Source organism: Ruditapes philippinarum, unplaced genomic scaffold (assembly GCF_026571515.1).
Source record: "Ruditapes philippinarum isolate M1 unplaced genomic scaffold, ASM2657151v2 ctg962_1_1_1_1, whole genome shotgun sequence".
NCBI classification, from domain to species: domain Eukaryota; kingdom Metazoa; phylum Mollusca; class Bivalvia; order Venerida; family Veneridae; genus Ruditapes; species Ruditapes philippinarum.
The window spans coordinates 66,941-86,616 of NW_026862707.1; the positions used below are offsets into that span (position 1 = coordinate 66,941).

The 19,676-nt window shown below is 31.5% G+C and overlaps 2 protein-coding genes across 2 annotated transcripts in view; both read left to right on the top strand.

The window, feature by feature from the left end:
* LOC132719964 (thrombospondin type-1 domain-containing protein 7A-like) overlaps positions 1–7,484 on the top strand; it is a 45,089-nt gene extending 37,605 nt beyond the window's left edge. The window contains exon 4 of the mRNA XM_060703931.1: positions 7,437–7,484. Coding sequence (XP_060559914.1) covers positions 7,437–7,460 — 24 coding nt within the window. The 3' untranslated portion in view covers positions 7,461–7,484. The remainder of the gene's footprint in view (positions 1–7,436) is intronic.
* Positions 7,485–15,560: 8,076 nt separating this feature from the next.
* On the top strand, positions 15,561–19,196 carry LOC132719963 (matrilin-3-like). Its single transcript, XM_060703930.1, has 4 exons — positions 15,561–15,850; positions 17,184–17,321; positions 17,928–18,359; positions 18,716–19,196. Exons 1-4 carry the CDS (start codon positions 15,796–15,798, stop codon positions 19,015–19,017), a joined length of 927 nt encoding a protein of 308 aa, XP_060559913.1. The 5' UTR covers positions 15,561–15,795; the 3' UTR covers positions 19,018–19,196.
* The last annotated feature ends 480 nt before the right edge of the window (positions 19,197–19,676 follow it).

Genomic DNA, 19,676 nt, shown 5'->3' on the forward strand with positions numbered 1-19,676 from the left:
ACATTTTTACGTAATGTATTATTTACTATTGTGGAAAAGATTGAAGCTTGTATAATTTCCTATTTCAAATACTCAGCTGGACTCCTTTTCAGTGTTCAGCTGAAATCGGTGCATGGGGGAAGTGAACGGTAACTTGCATTTACTTCTTTCTGGATTTAACATTTTAATTTTAACGTGTTGGACGTTCATTATAATTTTCATATTATCAGTTCTACTATAAAAATATAGAATAATGCTACGTTATGTAAAATATTTTTTTTTGTTAAATACATTTTTCATAAAAACGTTTACACGTCAGAATTGTTGTTTGCGGTATTTTAAGTTTCTTCTATTTGGCTTTATAGTTTCCATAGATTGTATCATTGTTGTGTTGTGTTATTTTTTTGTTCCATCTATTTGACTTTTTACTAGTCCTACTTGAATATTGTATGATCAACCTTAGACTATGTTGCATGCTTTTTAAAGCTTGTCGTTTCCGATATGCAGGTTTCATACCCTCTGATCATCTTTTAAAGTTACATTTCATTAAGTCAAGCTCATTATTACGCATCTCGTTCATGGCACACGCATTTTTTTCTTTGTTTGTGCCCCATACGCTGCTTTTCATAAAATGGTACTCACGTGTCACATTGTAAGTCTCGTGATATTTGCCTTATGAGCATATTTGCGGATGTTTCCGATTCAAAAATGAAATGATCTCTAAATGAGCCGGTGCTGGGGCTCAACGGTAGTTTGCACTTTCCAGCACCGTCCAAAAGCTTGCTCAGTCAAAACGTTTTCAATTCTGCTGCTTTATGCGTGTTTAGAGATTTTTTTCTGTATTATTCACTGTATTATTTACAATGCATTAAACTATAAAATCTTCTAACAAAATTATAAAAAAACACATGCATCGGCAGGGGCTAACCGCATACGTGTACGTACTCATATTTTGTAATTTAGATAGATTCTTCATTTTTCAAAAAAGAACAACCTTTTTACTTCCTTTGTACGTGGATATGAAAATATAAATGATGACAAAATCTTGTTTAAAGTGTCATATTTGGTTCAGAAAATGTTAATAAATGTGAAATTAAATTAAAAAAAAACAATTATAAACATAATATCTTGTAAATTATGTTAATTTTATTATATGGTGAAATACAAGTGTTTGATATTACATTTTTCTTACAATTTTTGCAAAAGTATAACACCCTCAAGTTGTTATTGAGAAGGGGAAGATGTGTCATAATTATACGATTGGTCCTTTCAGTATCCAATCAAAGGTGATTGTTGATGTTGAAATATGATGACTACAAGATGACTATTGCAGATACATAGACGAAACGCCAGATCATGCCACGTTTGCGACTGCTGTGTCTCATAATTAATCATTTTGCTGAAAATTTCTTTTAGACAGTTCTTCATTCATCCCCTTTTATCTATGATTTCAGAAAGTAATGAACTGAAAAGATACATATCAACTTTGACCTTGCCAAGCAGGAATCCTTCTTATTACCGTTTTAATTCAGAATATGTAATTTAATTCTGTACCTGCGTTGTATAGATCACCAAATGTATTAAATAAAATTATCATATAGAAAATATTATCACGAAATTATATCAATTGGTATTTCTTTCATGAAATTCTTTAATGCATATTTTATCTGATTTTAGAGACGTCATCACTCATTTTCTCATAATTGAGTCTTCTGTTCATCAGATGGGGACATAACTACACGTCACGAGGTGTCTCTCCATTCTACGTTTTTTGTATGTCTTGTCTACATTTTGTAATTTGTATATTTGCAATATTTACAGGTAGCACAGAGGTGTCGTGCAATAAATATATGTAGCTGCTATCTGAATTTGGTTGTGTTTTTCTTTGTTGTTGTTGTTGTTGTTGTTGTTGTTGTTGTTGTTGTTGTTGTTGTTGTTGTTGTTGTTCATGATGATAATGATGACGATGATGATGTCTTCTTTATTTATTACATCAAGATCACACGATAAAAGTAAATATATCCTGCATTTCATCTGTCCACTTCCGCAAACTGTTTTTTCATGAACAACGATTTTATTACAACATATTACAAGAATAGCATTGATGCAAAGCATCAAAGGGCGTCCAAGCAAGAAATGCAGAAAGTGAAGATGAACTAGTAGACATATGATGACAATATATTCTTATAAACTTTTCAATGGTTAATTGGTTTTTACCAGAATGAACGGAAGAAAGACATTGTTCGTTATGAACTTTGATTGGCATGCTAGAGATTAGAATATTACTTTTTATTTCTTTATGATCGTGATTATTAATAGCAACGGGTATACATGTATACAATCATTTATAATCCATATGTGTAACGCATGATCAACACCACACTTGTGTAATTGTCCCTTATTATGTTATCGCTATTAGCGAAGACCCCCTGTTAAGGTATCTGTTCACACTTAGTAAACATATGGCACTGGTTATATTACCATGTTGATCATGTTGAGCATAATTGTTTATTATACAATAATTGTGATATCTATTTTAATATAAAAAAAATATGAATATTGTTTTCCTCTCTTATTTGTGTTTTTTAGTTTTTACGTTTACTACTCTTTTCTTACTAAAATTGTAAAATAATTTTTAAGAATTCTATTGTCATATTGACCGACGACAATAAGTCAAAACTTAACTGGAAAAAGTCAGTAAATTATGGTTAATCTTTCAATATATAATATTGTTTATTCTTAAACCATGTACATGTACATTTGTATTTTTCTTAATTATTTTTTTAAATTATCAATCAATTGAATAATTCATAAAATCTAATTTGTAACTTTAAATAATTCCTTGGCATCTTTACTAAACACGAATGACAAATTAAATAAAATGTTTCAAAGTTGATAGTGTCATATTAATACCATAAAAATTTACCTTTTTTCTCAATTATTGAACATATTTATTGTTTTTATATCATATACATAGAATGAAACATGCTATTGTTGCTGTTGTTGGGGTTTTTTTCGAATTGTATGTTTATGTATAATAATAATCAATAAATTTGAGAGTTGATCTATGTTTATTAATCATTGTAACCAATCTTAGTGACAAACATTCATTTTAGAAGAAAAGCTTATTCATCTGTAAAATATTTGTCCTGTTCTGTAACGATATCAAACATCTACTCCAAAACCGGGAGAGACCGGACAATAAACGTGTGATACTATTCGCCGGTCACTAGTAAATCCCGGTAAAAATAGACCGGGAGAGACCGGGAATTACCGATCGATAAGACTACATACCTCTATAAATACATTTTCGGAATGTTACATCAACTCATCATTCTATTTTAACATACCATAATAACCCACTGAGTACTAAAAAATGATAAATAAAAAAAAACCGAAGAGACGGAAAGGGTTATTTCATTTGAAAATGTTTGCATTGCGAAATTCTCCAGTTCGCTATTCATTGTACATATCGCGACATTTCATTTTTAATTAATAATAATCAAGCACCCTCATACCGATCGGAGTGTTCGGCTTTTATTATGACCGACTAAAAGGCTCGAGAAGTTGCCGTCGCCCTTTCACAATCCATAAGGGGCGCCGCGCTTCGGCGCGGCCGCCAACAATATCCATCACAACATTGATATAGTGGTCACCCTCTATAGCGGTCATTTAAACTCAGCTCCCTAGCTGACCACTATATAGGCATGATAGACTGTATCTGTTCATGATGGTGTTGCGAGAAATTTGTTTGCTTGTAAAATTAAAATTAAAGTGAAGTTTTTACTTTATTTTCCGGATTGTCTGGTATTGATGTGTTTAAAGATGGAACATGTTGTTTAGGAATGTTTAAACATGTTGCAAAATTTCATAAAATGCAAGAGAATTTAGGTTTTTGATGGATATTATAGTTGCATTATTAATAAATAACTTGTAATAGACAATCTAATCTAAAACATATTAATCAGATATTTTCATAGAAAGAAGGCCCCTATAAACTTGCATTCCTGAAAGAAAAAAATTAAAAAAAACTGCTTGCGGTACTTGGTTTTGTCGAAAAATGGAATTTTCCCGATAGTGTTTGATGAAACAGTTCTTACCTATTTTTAAACAAAGACTTATTGATTGTTATTTACAAGAATGGCGGGCAGATGTATCTAGTAATTGTGTGCTTAGTAATTTATATTCATATGTAAAAGAACAGTTCTGTTATGAATTATATTTAGATAAGATAAAATGTAAAATATTTAGAAGCGCTCTCACACGCCTTCGAGTGTCCTCTCACAGACTTAGAATTGAGTCCGGAAGGTATGGTCGAGGCCGTGTAGAACGCCACGAAAGAACTTGTCAATTCTGTGATACTAACAAGCTCGAAGACGAGTATCATTTTGTTTTTAAATGCAGTGCTTATGAAAATCTACGCAGTCAATATATTAAGCTTTATTTTTACATTCAGCCTAGTATGGCCAAATTTCTAGAACTATTGCAATCTAAAAGTCATAAAGTACTTACAAACTTATGTTATTATTTTAAAAAGGCAAACATCAGACGAAATGATTACTCTAGAAATCTTCAATAGTATTATGATGCTGTTTTGATTATATATACCTTGATGTTCTTTCTGTATATTACAAACAAATTTGATTAAAAGCGAAGTTATAGTTTTTTCTCCGCTTAAATTTAGTACTCTTCATTATTCATTTACAGAAGTAATTTATAGATATGAATATATAATTGATGAATGGAGTTTTGTCAGTATATGTAATGTATTACATTGTATGTATTAAATATCCCATTGCTCAGTATTGTATTGATTTGTTTTTTCTTTATGTGTAATTGTAAAATATGTGACCTAAAATTATATATTTCAAAATGCTTGTTATAACGATGTACCTATGTGTGTACAAGTTATGAAATGAACTCTCTGTTCTGTTCTGCTTCTCTTGCCGCTGTACATGGTTTTATGTACGTTAAGAAATTTAACAGTTACTTTTCCTTATGGTTTCATATTGTTCGATAGTACCTTTGGTTTTCTTAAGTCTTATGGTCAGTGATGCTTTCCTATTTTGGAATAGAAAGGTAGATTGTAGTGTAGGTCAATGGTCGTCATGGAGTTCATCGACCAGTGCGGGACAGCAGACTAGAATTAGACGAATTATGCGTTATCCTTAAAATGGTGGCCAGCCATGTCCACACCTTTCAGAGAAAAGGGATACTTTTCTTTCCTTTCTTGTCACACATATTAATTTATATAAATATTTTGCATGTCATTGTTTATTTGTTTGTTTGAATTTATTTATTTATTTATTTCTAAGATACAACTCGGATGTCGATTATCATTCATTTTATCACAATTCATGATTTTTATTATTCAGTTATAAGAAGTTGTATTGGTATCTTTTCCCTTTCTTTTTACATTGATGTATTTATAATTGTTACAGGGTTTTAATATCTGCTCTCACATGCTAAAACATATATAGAAAAATGGTCTTATATCAGGTTGCCCATATCTATCTCGTATGTGGAAGTACTTACATTATGACTTTGTGTGCTTATTGTTTAATTCATAAAATAGTTATTTAATACCAAATTCTATTTTATATTAATTGAAGCAAAACTTCAATCTTAGTCTTCAAACTACAAAACAAGACTACATTCCATTTTTAAGCTGCTTTGAAATAGCTAAGTTCTTACTGTACAATTTTGTCTGAATTAAACACCTTTTGATTTGTTGTACTTTGCCTAATACAAATGCAATTTACCTAACTATTACCCAAACAAAAAGGTATTGGTTTGGTATATTTAAATAACAACTTTGGAGGGGTTTTGTGGTTGTCCAAAATTTCTGTATAATTGGATATACGTTTTGCAAACTTTGTCTTCAAATTAAGTAAAGATTTTTAAAGCTCATGAAAATGTTCTCGCATTTAGATTCAAATGATTGTTCAGATACACCTTTGTTAACATGGAGTGCAAACTTTGGGTTTGGACAACGATCGCGTGTCAGAACTGTCGTAACACAACCTACTGGAACAGGGAACAAGTGCCCAGTTCTTAAGGAAATCCGATACACTGGTAGGTCATTGATATTCTTTGAGATCCCAGCATTTTTGGAAGTAATTGCATAGAGAACCCCGCTTCAAAGAGTAGTATTTCATTCCAAGATAATGTATGCAAGAACAACTTTTAAAAATGTAACTGATTGACACATAAAAGGTAATTCGTGCATGCATAATTTTGTCCCCTTCCCTACCTTTCTATTTTGTCGAATGGAAACGCGTTTTTTAAAGTACAAAACGGTGTCAAATTCATTTCTGACATCAGTTGAAACGGTAGTCAGAACCGCTAGACGATAATTATATTACAAACAACCATTCATACATGGCATGATATACATATTTGAAATTTATTTATAATGTAGCATGATTATTTTATTAAAGGAAAATCGAAAAAGTTTATAAATTGTCAGCAGCCGTGTATATAGATTATATAAACGTAAGGGTTTTCGCAATTACATTTTATTAAATTAAGGCCCGCTGAGAGAATATTTGCCTAGTACGAAACATTTTTACAAACAAATGCACATCTTAAAATAGACTATTCTCGCGAGGGAAATGAAAACATATCAGTAAAATAGCAGTGTCGGATTGATTAAAAAATAGGTAAATTGGGATCCATAAAACTTGCCGCACACGGCAAAATTGAATATGCTGCAGGATGGGTTTCATTTAGCTGCTGATCGACGGAAGAGGTAAAGTAAAACTACAATCCAGGTCTAATCATAACTTAAAAAGTGAAGCAACTCACACCCCGAGCACCGGTAATAAGTAATCAGCCTAAGTACTTCTTAAAGCAGTATTTAATTGTATTGAAATTTTTAATCTTGCCGTTTTGGGCGTGATTATACTTATGGATTATGTTTGTTTCTATTTGGTCTAAGTTTTTTTATTGATACTGTAGACAGTGAAATGTAAATAAAAGGATATTTCATTTATTTTGAAAATTTAGTGTGTGTTTAACAGTTAACATGTAAAATAAGACATTGATGCTTGAACGAAAACTAGAATTTTCGGTAGAATGAAACAAGGTAGCTTTTCTGATTACACAAACATGCAATGTTTGACGGCTGCATTATGACTATTTTCCGCTGAATTAATTGAACTTGAAGCTGTCACCTACTAAGTAGATAAACTTCAATTAAAAAATCTAAAATGATACAGAAAACTTAAAGAGACGACTGGCCGGACCATGGATCGACCTTACTAATCACTGGTGTTAAGTGGTAATCGTCGAAATCGTGCAATTTATGAACAGAATATAGCACTTCTTTCAAAAAACAGGCGTTGTAGTAACACTAAATAAATTCCAAACACATTACAATGGCATACAAACATATATTTCAGGTACAGTGCCAAGCGTCAGTGTTACGGCAAAAAACATTCAAGACTTCTTTGCTCGGGAAAGCTTTCAAAAACAGCTAAGGTCAAGATTTGCCAAGAGATTTATCGATCATTATGGACAGTTCTTATAGTATTTGCAGTGTTGGGTTCCAAGTTGCAAAGGATCAAACCAGCAAACTAATTGGATTATTATGTCCTAATTCATCGTTTGATAAGATTGCCGGGTCCCCCTATCAATATAACCAAGCCATCAGGTTGACATACTCAACGAATGTGGTTGAAAACTTTGATTTTAATACTTACAGTACCATAGTGAGTATTCAGAAAGCGTTAAAAAGCCTTTAAAGGGCCAACTATTTTGGAGCACTTACATATACTAACAAAGCCTTTGATCAAGCAGTGGGTCTTTTTCAACCGAGCAAATGTACTAATATTCTACCTAACTATATCAATACATGTTTGTATAATGTTTCTATATGTTGGTGCTGAATAATATGTACCAGTAAAATATACAGTTTTTGAAGGCGTGAAAAAAACGAAAGAAGTTGTAGGGGACACAATGGCCCTATTTAAACATTGAAAGCACCAAAAAATCTGATGTCGATAATTGTTTTAAATTGCAAATATTGTATATTAACGAATCCAAAGTGTACATTGTTTTTCTTTTAATTCTGAAACAGTATTAACAATGTCATAATAACATTTGTCAAATAACGGACTTAAGAGTTTTCAACTAAAAGTTTAAAGTTAACAAGAAGTTGATGAGAAACAGAACACGTACTAAGAATATTGAAATAGGTGGAGATATATGCCTTCAAACTTTACAGGCTGTTTAAACAGGGACTTGTCCAGGTTTAAACAGGGACTTGTCCGTCACTGCATTGCCTCATACTGATTTCGCTGCACTCTTCGTTTCATTATTATAGATCAGTTAGAAATACACATTTAGTTGTAATCTACTTTTCTTTACTAATAAAATACTTCACAAGGCATGTTATACAATGTTTATAATAATCTACTTTTCTGTACTAATAAAATACTTCACAAGGCATGTTATACAATGTTTGTAACTTCAATTCTTAAAAGAATTTTTTTTCCAGGTGTCAGAGATGCAACACGTACTTATTCTGACTGATGGGATGTCTACAAGACATCGCACTGATTCAATATCTTAGATATTTTAATGTACTAGTATTCATATGTTTTCTATGGTTGACAATAACGTATCGCTTTAATTGACAATCATGTCAATATGATAAGGATATAGAATAAAACAGATTATTACACATATAATATATACAATGCTAATTATATCTGTACTAAAACATAGCCTGAGAAATTATATAAGACGCGCCTAACGTCTTGCCAAATATAGTTCCTCTAGTTATGCGCTTGTCCAAATACGAGTAAATCCCCGTATTGTACAATTCATGTTAAATAATCTTTAATGTTAACCAGCGTCGACCATTGTCTTTTAAGCGTTTACTATTGTTTTAGATGTCTTTATTAATCAGTGTGTATCATTGCATTTTTCAGCTTGTTAAATGATTTTCAAAATCTTTATTAATTAAATTAAATTATCAAAGCATCAGCTTGTAGATACAGGTTTTTTTATTGTTTCTTCCCTTTATTTGTAAGTAGAAGAAGGTTCTTATGGACTGTGTATTTCAGTATCACTTTCCGAGGAAAAAAATAATCCATTCGTCCGCGCCACCGTCAAATTAGTTAACCTTTTGGTTAAGTTTTTGTTTCGTCATTAACACAGGTAAATATGCACCACATGTTTAACGTATGTGACACACATGTTTTACGTATGGTAGAAACATATGGTTTCTCCAAGAAAAGTACCCCGTATGTTTTACATATGGTGCAGACACATGTTTTTCATATGGATAGACATAAATAACATATGTTTTTCATATGGTAGGAAACAGTGTTTCTCCAAGAAAATGACACTGTATGTTAAATTACTGGTATAAATGTATGTTTTCCCATATTTTTTCATTACAAATGGCTAATTGTGTTTTATGCTTATAAAACAATTTTCCAACATCGAAGAATATGTAAAATATGTACTGCAAATATTTGTGCATATTATATTTAATCGTTAAAATATATTGCATTCATTTTTAATCGGAAAATTTGAATAAATAAACTTTTTATTACCTCCCTTTATTTACATGAAATGTATTTTTTTTATAAATAATGCTTTTTGGAACTTACAAAATTGATAAATCAATAAAGGGAAGTACATGTAATAATTTTTTTCTCTAAAATGTCTAAATTAAGTTTTTCAATAAGTAATGAATGCATATATTTTAATGATTACATTTACATACAAGAAAAGCATTGATGCAAAGCATCAAAGGCGACGCCAAAAAATTGATCAAGTTTTGCACCTAAATACTTAACAAAAGATTTGTACTTTGTAGCAGTAGCATTACATGTGACCTGGAGGCTAGGCCCAGTTTAAGTTGAAAGTTAAACCAAAATGAATAGACTCTGTCAAGATGCAAAGACAATTTATAGTCAATTAACCAATCTTAGAAGACTCATGCCATAAGAGAGAATTCCTTCAGCTTTATTTTACCAGATTCAAGGATACATACCTGAGTCATCAGCATATAATAAAAGCTTATTGCTTAGGGTTGCAGACATGTCATTGACATATATTAGCCTAAAATGAACCTCAGGGGACACCATAGGTACTCGGAGCAGTAGTAGAATGAGTACCAGCCACATCCACCAGCTGCTGTCTATCAGAGATAAGACTTGAACCATGTAAGAATGTCATTATCTATGGCTCAAATGCCTTTTGTAGATCTAAAAGTATCATGCAATACTGCCTTTGTCCATTTCAAATTTAATACAATCTGTTAAATGAATCAAACATGTGTCAGTTGAAAAAACCACTTCTAAGCTTTTACTGAAACTGCCTGACCATGACTCGAACCCATGACTGTCAGAAAACCAACTGAGCTATCCGGCCGGCTTCACATTTTCTCTTTAATAATGAAACAGTTCTAAACCACAACATATTTCCCAACTATATTGATTTGTGTCCTTGAATTTCTGATGTTTACAGAGCATAGTGAATTAAACTCAGGGTTTTATGCAGTCACAGAATAAGAAAATCTTTCAGCTTGACCTGAACTCGAACCTTTGACCCACAGAATAATGTACCGCGGCTGTAGGGATTGAGCTATCTGGCCGCTTACACATTTTCTCCCGTTAATAGTGAACAGTTCTTAACCTTGACAGATACTTTTAGATTTCCAAATTAACAGGTAGATTAATTCTTTAATTAAACAAGTAAGAAAAATATCTTACATACTCATAGTCTTAATCAAAATAACAATTTATATATTGTAGAATTATTTTTACTAAAAAGGGCTTAGACAGTTATTGGTCTTTAAAAACAGAAATACGCATTATATCCATATACTAAGATATACATGTATGCACATTACATTAATAAATCCCAGTTTCCATTAATGAAAATAAATATAACATCCTATTAACATTGGTACTTGGATGGAATTCATAATCTTGTAGAAAGAAAACTATAATGTATAGTATTAAAGTAAAAAAAAATCTCAAATAGTATTGAGTTGAGTTGTGTAAGTGTCTTAACATTAAATGCATATCTCTTACAGTAACAAATACTGTCCCTCTTTTAACCTTCCATTAGACTTTAATATAAATAACTGCATATACATGTTTATCAAGTGTTTAAAATTAATAACTTCAGGATGTTATCCTTTCTCTATTTTAATATATGGACATGAGCATCTATATGCATAGCTTTCATTTTCTACCTTTCATTTTTACCAAAGGTTATTTTATGAACGATTCATATACAAACATAGAATATAATTATTAGTTTCACATAGTGATTAGATTCCAGTAGCAGAATACCTGTAGGTGTGTACTAACTGAACAATCTAGAAAAATCCAGTCTAAGGTATATAAAGCAAGTAAAGCAAGTAAAAAAAATCTATCAATATTCACTCCTCAGGGCATCTATGCTTTTGATGATCTTACAACTGGTAAATCTTATACAACAAAAAATAGTTAGTAATACCTAAGATAGACATAAAAGAACAAATTATTTAGTAAACATGAGTTACTTCCCCTTAAAATAGAGAAAACCTGAAACCCAAAAGAACACCATAAACAGCAAAATTATTAAATGTTGCAGGCTTAGTTTTATTAAGCCATACAAAGTAATGGTAAAGTATTCATAAAAAAGTTAGATTGCTATGTGACAGCAGTAATTGCAGAAAATCGGATAGCTTTCAACATCTGGATACTGGTACACTTTGTAAAAACAATCATTCTGTGCAATAGATAAACGTAATATGGATAAAATCAATAGTATAATCGTTTACAATAGTTCCATTACCTATCCCAATACTCATTTGCAGGTGAACGTACTTCTTGTAGGGAAATTTTGAAAATATATAAATAAGGCATCAATGTAGACCACAACGATATTCGAAATCCGGGTTTTAGTATTGCCAATAAAGCTAAGGGACAAGCTGTTCAACTGAACCTGCAATTTCGTGAAAATAATATCACAATGCGCATGTTTTTTACATAAAGTTATTAAATACAAATATAACAACATATTTGTTTACTTGATTTTTACGAATCAAAATAAAACTAAATAACACAACATGACATTAACTGCTAATAATAACAGCTCCTTCCATAGGCCAAAATAAAATGCATTCCATAAGAGACGACGCCGCTGTATGTTTGCTGTATGTTTGGTACCCCATATGTTTCCCATATGTAAAACATATGTGTTTTATGTGTTTTGAAAAACATGTGTGTAAGAACATATGTTTATCATATGTAAGATTAACATTGTGTTAAACAGGACCATATGAAAAACATGTGTCAACAAACATATGTTAAACTCGTGGTTATCACATGTTTCTCATATGAATAAGTTTTATAGTGTATAGAATCAATGTCCTTTTCTTGGAAAAACACTGTTTCCTACCATATGAAAAACATATGTTATTCATGTGTTTATTCTTTAAAGTCTGTTTTAGTGCCTACACTAAAACAGACTTTAAAAAGGATTTTGCCATTCATGAAATGTGCATAAAACTTTGCAACAGAATGTTTTTGGTCTTCAGAAATTTAGCCCATTCAAGGTAAATTTTCTTATTGTTATCATTTTTATTTTTGTTTATAATTGTCCTTAAAATATAAACCTGGAAGTGTACTTTCAAATGGTTCATCATTTTACAATAAGAGCTTTGTTCTTATGTGAATTTTGGCCTACTTTCACTTTGGACAGACTTTAATGAAAACAAACGTACATGGCTGACAAAGCGAAATCACATTAAAGCAAAGTAAATTGATAAAAAAAATCACATTTTGTATGCAGATGCACACTGGTAACTGTCATATGTTTACGTTAGGTCAAACATTCAAAGGGCAAAGTCATAATCAACTTTGTTAACGTTTTGAATTATTCTTTGTTGATGGTTAATAGTTTCAATTATGTACTTAAAAACTTGATATAATTGTCAAACAAGTATAATTTGAAAAATTGTGCCAGCTCAGTATTTATTTGGTTGAGCCTGTTCTAAACGGTTCCTGTGTTAAATGAAAGCTATACTAAGGTCCACGCCCGCAAACTCTGATACATGTATAAGCAGAATACATATACACTTTTTAAAGCTTGTTGTTGTGTTTTTAAAGTTACCATTCTTCCATATTTTTCTTGTATGGCCACATTGTTGAAAATCCAAATGTAAGCCCATTTTTATCACCATAATCATAAAATTTTATATTTGCCAATATTTACCCTAGAAATGGCGAGCAAATTGATCATTTACAGTTTGATTTCCGACTGAACGAGTATCCTTGACAGACACACTTATACCAGCGGCAACTAACCATCCCACCAAACAGGGTTCTGTGGAATTGAGCTTTGCGCTCACAGTGGTCAGCCGGAAATGGCGAGATATGAGTTAAAATGACCATTTAGTGTTCGATTTTCGGCTTAACGACGGAAGAATACCAGAGAATTTCCGACAGACATACCTTTACCAGCCGGAAGCGGATTCTGACTTGCCGGAACAGCTAAAAAAACAAGACAAGACAAAATATGTACCGGCTGCTCTCCACTGTTTGGTTAATTTCGCGAATATCTATGTTTAAAAAGGTAAACATGTACTGGGAAATGAGAAAGGTACTTTAAGTCCATGAAAAATATTACATTGTCAAAGAAAATTAACTTGTGTATAAAACGTTTTAAATATAAGCACATTCATCTATCTATCTTACGAATACTACAGAAATCGTATACACTGACAGTATAAAAAGTATGCATTTGATAGGAACATAAATAACAATTTCCCCTTGAAATTTTAATCACTTTGTCGGAACAAAAAGAAATTTATGAAGTAGACTCCATCGTATAATGTTGTGTTTTTTTCTAGTATATAATAGATGCAGATATTTAACAGCCCAGACAAGACACACGCGTTAACCGATTATGCAAATTTGGTAGTTTCCCCTTTTTATCTTCACTTCCTCAATGTTTTTGGAACGTCTGTTTTATTTTGTTTTCATGTGTATAATATAACATGTTTTCTGCATATTTCTGACTTAAAGCGAAATATTAAAAAGTTATTGGTGAATGGGGAAGAAGTGTCAAAATTAATACGATTGGCTCCCTTTATAGCCAATCAAAGATCATGACGTTATATATAATTGATGAGCGGATGATTAACTTTGTCATGCAACGTTTGCGACTGCTGTGTCCTAAAATAATTTAACTATCTTATTATTGCCGAAAATCGCTAACAGGCTGTTCCTCGTCCTTTCCCGTCTCATCTCCTCGCGCTTTCAGAAAGTAAATTAATTGAAAAGATTATTGTCAACTAAGACCTTGCCATGCGGGATCACTCCTTATTACTTCCTTATCTATTACTTAACGTTCTGTACCTGTGTTATATAGATCAACAAAAGAACTAAAGAAATGTACATGTCGGAAGGCATGAAATGTCATCAATTTATTTTATTTTCATGAAATTCTTTTATGCCTATTTTATTTGATTTTAGAAAACGTACGTCGTCATTCATTTTCTCATAACTGCATTTACAATACTTCAGATAAAGAAATACACGTAATATCACGATGTGCCTCTCTAAAATCATTATTGTATGTCTTATTTTCATGTTATTTGTTACTTTGTTATATTTACGGTTAGCACAGAGATGTCATGCAATACAAATGTGCAATAACTTGGCTAAACAATCAACAATCAACAAAAGCACATCTATCAGCTGGCCTTTGCTGTGTTTTTCGTTGATGTTGATGTGTTCCTCTTTACTTGGTATATTAAGGTCACATTATTAAAGGGAAGAACATAAGCCATGTCTGCTTCCATAATAATCTGTTCATTACTATGGTACTTGAAGTTGTGTCTACTTCTTGTGTAATGTACGTCTGATAATTAATTGATTACTTTTCCTTAAGTTTATCTCCTGACTTCTTATCACTGTTAAGATAGGCTGATATGCAGTGTACCATTTTGTACCACGTTGACATTCAATATCTTATAAACGGTTAAGATATTTATACAAAGTGGTTACTTTATGTATATTGTTTTGTTTTAATGAGCATGCATGTTTTGTTTTTTTACGATAAGCATTTGTTACTTTCCTCTCTTTGCCCACTGTCCTACCCAAGTCATTTTCTGTTTTGGTGATTTCGCTCAATATGTTTGTGTGCCTATTACCTTATTGTTCTATACTAACGTTATGCAATTTCCCGTGTACTTAAAGGGTGATAGTTTTGACTGGATAATCTAGACACTGATTTCTTACAGCAAGGATGATTTATCTTCCTCTTGTGTTTTTATTTACGATTATAATATATAAGTTAACTAAACATATCGTTATTTATCCAAAATCTATATGACAATTTTTCTAAACCAATACATAAGGGTCTGTACAAATGACTCAATAAACACAAAACTCCAATAAAATAACTGATAGCACTCCTTTTAAAAGTTTTATAAATTATTTACAAGTGAACACTTTCTCTGAACGTATTTTTTTTTTTCAGTTTATGCATTTACATACCTATCACGAAATACTTAAGTACTTCCTAGATTCGCTTCACGGTAACAGATCAAGCTTTGTATATTGTAGAGTGTGACTATATAAAGCTGTACCGACAGTTAATCTGTCAGAGAGACCTTAAGAAAATCAAGCAAAGATGGTTTCAAATTGTTCTAAAGTGATTTTGTTTTTCTTTATATGTCTAACGGTCACTGAAGCTTGGTGGTGGAGAAGGCGGTCAAGGGTTGACTGAAGTGTGTCGCAATGGAGTGCTTGGAGTTCAGCGAACAGTGCCGGACAGCAGACGAGGTTTAGGCGTGTTATGCGTAATCCTAGAAATGGCGGAAAGGCTTGTCCCAACCTTACAGAGACAAGAGGTACTTTTTTATCTTTATTGTTTAATTAATAGTAACACACCCATTTATTGTGGGATTTTTTTTCTTCAGGTATAAGACGATAACAATGACTTATGCAGATTTTATTGTAATTTCCTCTCCTTTTTTTGCCGTAGCAAAGAAGTAGTCGGTGGTTGAGTTGACAAATAACAGACAAAACACAACTCTTTATAAAATTTTCATAAAACTAAAAAAGATAATTTAGTATTTCATAAATTTGGTATTATATTGTCGTTAATTTCTTTTTTAACATGTCTTGATTGACATTTTGTTGTTAGAAGGCGCCAGTAGCATTACATCTTGATATAAAACACATGTATGTCTGAAAAACACAAGAGCATTACTACATATGCATGGTAACTATGTTTATTTAAGCTGTATTAATATAATACAGTAATAATAATAATAATTATTATTATTATTATTATTATTATTTTTATTATTGTTATTATTATTTTCGCTCAAAAAAACCATCTTAATGAAAAAAATATGCATGTTGTGAAAGCAAATAAACGTATGTTGTTAAGCGAAAAGACAAATAATTACTGTGCTCACTCATGTTTCCCTTTTTTACTGTTGTTATAATCGTGGACCTTTTTAAGACTTTACTAATACCTGCAAAGAATTTTTGTAACTATAAACTAGCCCCTCGAAGTACTCAAGAACACAACTTATCATAGTAAGGCTAATTCAGAAAATCTAAATGTTTTTTCTACAATTTTCTTCATATCTTGTCGCAGTTGGATTTGTTTTGTTAGCCCTAATACATATGAATTCCCCAAGAAAGGGCTTCAGAATCGACTAGCCGACTCTTGTATGCAATAACACTGTGGTATTTTGATAGTCATTGTTGTAAATGCATGTGCCAAATTAATTAACAAATCAAAAAAGCATAATAATAATTTGTTGGATTTTAAGTTGTTGTTCTTTTTTGCGAATATTTTAATGGTATAATTATAATCTTTATCTTAATAATTAAGTATCAAAATCACATATGAAATATCTTGATATTTTTTCAATAGAATCAGTGTCATGTTTTGTGACTCCTGAAAAACAGTTATGTCATCTTGAGACATCAACTTTGCAATAAAAATGAATAATTATAAATAAATGAATAAAAGTATAATAGTGTTTTGCAAGCAGAAGATTTTTCCGAAAAGAAATAATGTCCGGTGTCAATTTATATACCCATTAATGACATTAAAATAATTGTCGAACTCTATGCTTTTTTCAATTTTGCAAAATCGTTTTCATACAGTGAAAACTAATAACTGATAACAATAACTGATAAAAGTATTCTCGAATTTAAATTCAGCGGATTGTAGAGTTACTGCTTGGTCGGCATGGAGCGCAAACTTTGGGTTTGGACAACAATCGCGAGTAAGAACCGTCATAACACAGCCTATTGGATCAGGAAAACAATGCCCAATCCTTGAGGAAATCAGATACACTGGTAAGTATAATATATAGGCCAAATTTATAAATACACACCTGAAATAAATGTATTTCATATTGAACATAGTCATCTTTCAGCAAAAATAAAATCAGTAATACAAGTCCAACCCAACTTCTAGTTTTCCAGTACACGACCAGTAGATAAATCTTCTTTTTGTCACGGAAACTTATGACAAAGGTGAATCTTCCGTACTTTGTAAAATATAAAAATATGACTTTTGTATATATCAATGTCAAAAGATTTCATGCTGCATTTTTTTCTAGCTTCTTAAAACAATGTATTGTAAGAAAATAAAAAAGATCAGTCCAACCTCTTTTTCCACTATTTTAATTCTTCTGTATACCATTTGAACTGAAGAGCTGATCCATGAATCAAACATTCGAATGTGACATGTACTCTCTAAAAATGTTTGGGTGAACACTACTAAACATTTCTTTACTTATCAACTGAAACATTATACTACCAACTAAAACTTTAAATATAACAACTATAAATTTTTGTTTTCAATGACATATTGATAAATTATTAAAGTTAAAGCTAGCATCACACAAACTTAAATTCAAATATAAAAGTCAAATTGGCTGAATATTTGTTTTTCTTCAGGTGTATTTCCAAGCGTTAATATAACGGCAAAGAATGTTCAAGACTTCTTCGCTCGGCCAAATGGGCCAGCTTCCATACCAAGCCAACCTATATCGCAGACTACAGATTTGCCAAGGGATTTGGTGATCATCATGGACAGTTCTGGTAGTATTGGTACAGCTGCATTTCAAGTTGGAAAGGAGCAAACAAGCAAGCTTATTGGTCTGCTGTGTCCAAACTCCCCATTTGATATGATTGCCGGGTCTCCTTATCAATATAACCAAGCCGCCATGGTGACATACTCAACGAATGTGGTCACAAACTTTAATTTCAATACTTACAGTACCACAGTCGGTATTCAGCGTGCAATTATGCGTGCCGTGTATGTAGGTGGAAGTACAAATACCTATAAAGCGTTTGATCAAGCAAGGAGTCTATTTCAGCCGAGCAATGGTAATTTACATAATCTTTACGTTATATCATCTAGCATTATTTCTAAATGATTTAAGTGTATGAATTATATTGAAAAAAATGAGGGTTTTAAAGTAATAAACTATGTTAAACATTTTGGTTCATTTGATAATACTGACAAAACAAAATAAGAAATATCAGTATTTTTAACATTTTTATTATGTTGTCATATGTTTTGAAACGTTTTAACAAGGTCTAAAACAGATTAATAAAATGCCTGTCCCTATAGTGTCTCTTTCTACATCAGTAAGATAAGGTTCAGTTCTAATCTACTTACCTGCAATGAGTATTTACTTAACAAAGGATGCTTGTTTGATTTCAAACATCACAATTTTCAGGTGTAAGAGTTGCAACACGTGCAAAACGCGAGGTACTAATTCTGACTGACGGAAGGTCTACCAATCAAGCGCAAACCCTAGCTGCAGTTGAAAGGCTTAAACCTGTGGCGGACATATACGGGCTAATGATAGGCAGCTACTCATCGGCTGGGATGAATGAACTCACAAAATATGTGTCTTCACCGATAAATGAACATTTGTTTTATATACAGAATTACCAACAACTGAAGGATTTATTAAGGTTAATTGAAACCGAGAAGCAACATGCTGGTGCAAATTGGTGTGCACCTTTTATTGGGTAAAATCCAAACAATATTTAATACATCAAATCTAAGGTTCATGAAAGTTTGGAACTCGTATAAATTGTTTAAATAATGTTTAGTGAACACTCAACAGTTTACATCTTTAATGAGTTAAGTAAATTTAATGATAATATAAAGCATAACATGTCTATGTCAATGGTTGGCTTTGATTGACCACTTATAAGTTTTGTTTTAGCAGATCGCAAACCTTTGATATTTACAATTAAGTTTGTAAAGATGCATTTATAACAAAACCCATACTACATAAATTAAAATTGCATTTATATATCCATTACTATGAAGAATTGTATCCAAAATAAAGATATCAGACAATACATATTTATCAAAGTACTGTATTAATTAGCGGGTATCAGAGCCTTAATTGTCTTAATTAATCAGCGTATGCCATTTATCTATTAATCAGCGTGTACCATATGCGTTATTGTCATTATTCATCAGCGTATACCATTTTCTTTATTAATCAGCGTGCACCACATTCGTTATTAATCAACTCCACCATACCCTTTATTATCTTAATTAATCAGCGTATACCATTGTGGTTTTAACAATCGTGAATCACTTTCGTTATTGTTTTTATAAATCAGCGTATATTATTATTTTCTTTATTAATCAGCATGCAACACTTACTTTATTGATAA

Coding starts and splice junctions, on each gene's coding strand:
- LOC132719963 (XM_060703930.1), top strand. CDS start 15,796: ATGCGTAATCCTAGAAATGGCGGAAAGGCTTGTCCCAACCTTACAGAG. Junction 15,851..17,183: donor CAACCTTACAGAGACAAGAG/GTACTTTTTTAT, acceptor ATTTAAATTCAG/CGGATTGTAGAGTTACTGCT. Junction 17,322..17,927: donor TGAGGAAATCAGATACACTG/GTAAGTATAATA, acceptor GTTTTTCTTCAG/GTGTATTTCCAAGCGTTAAT.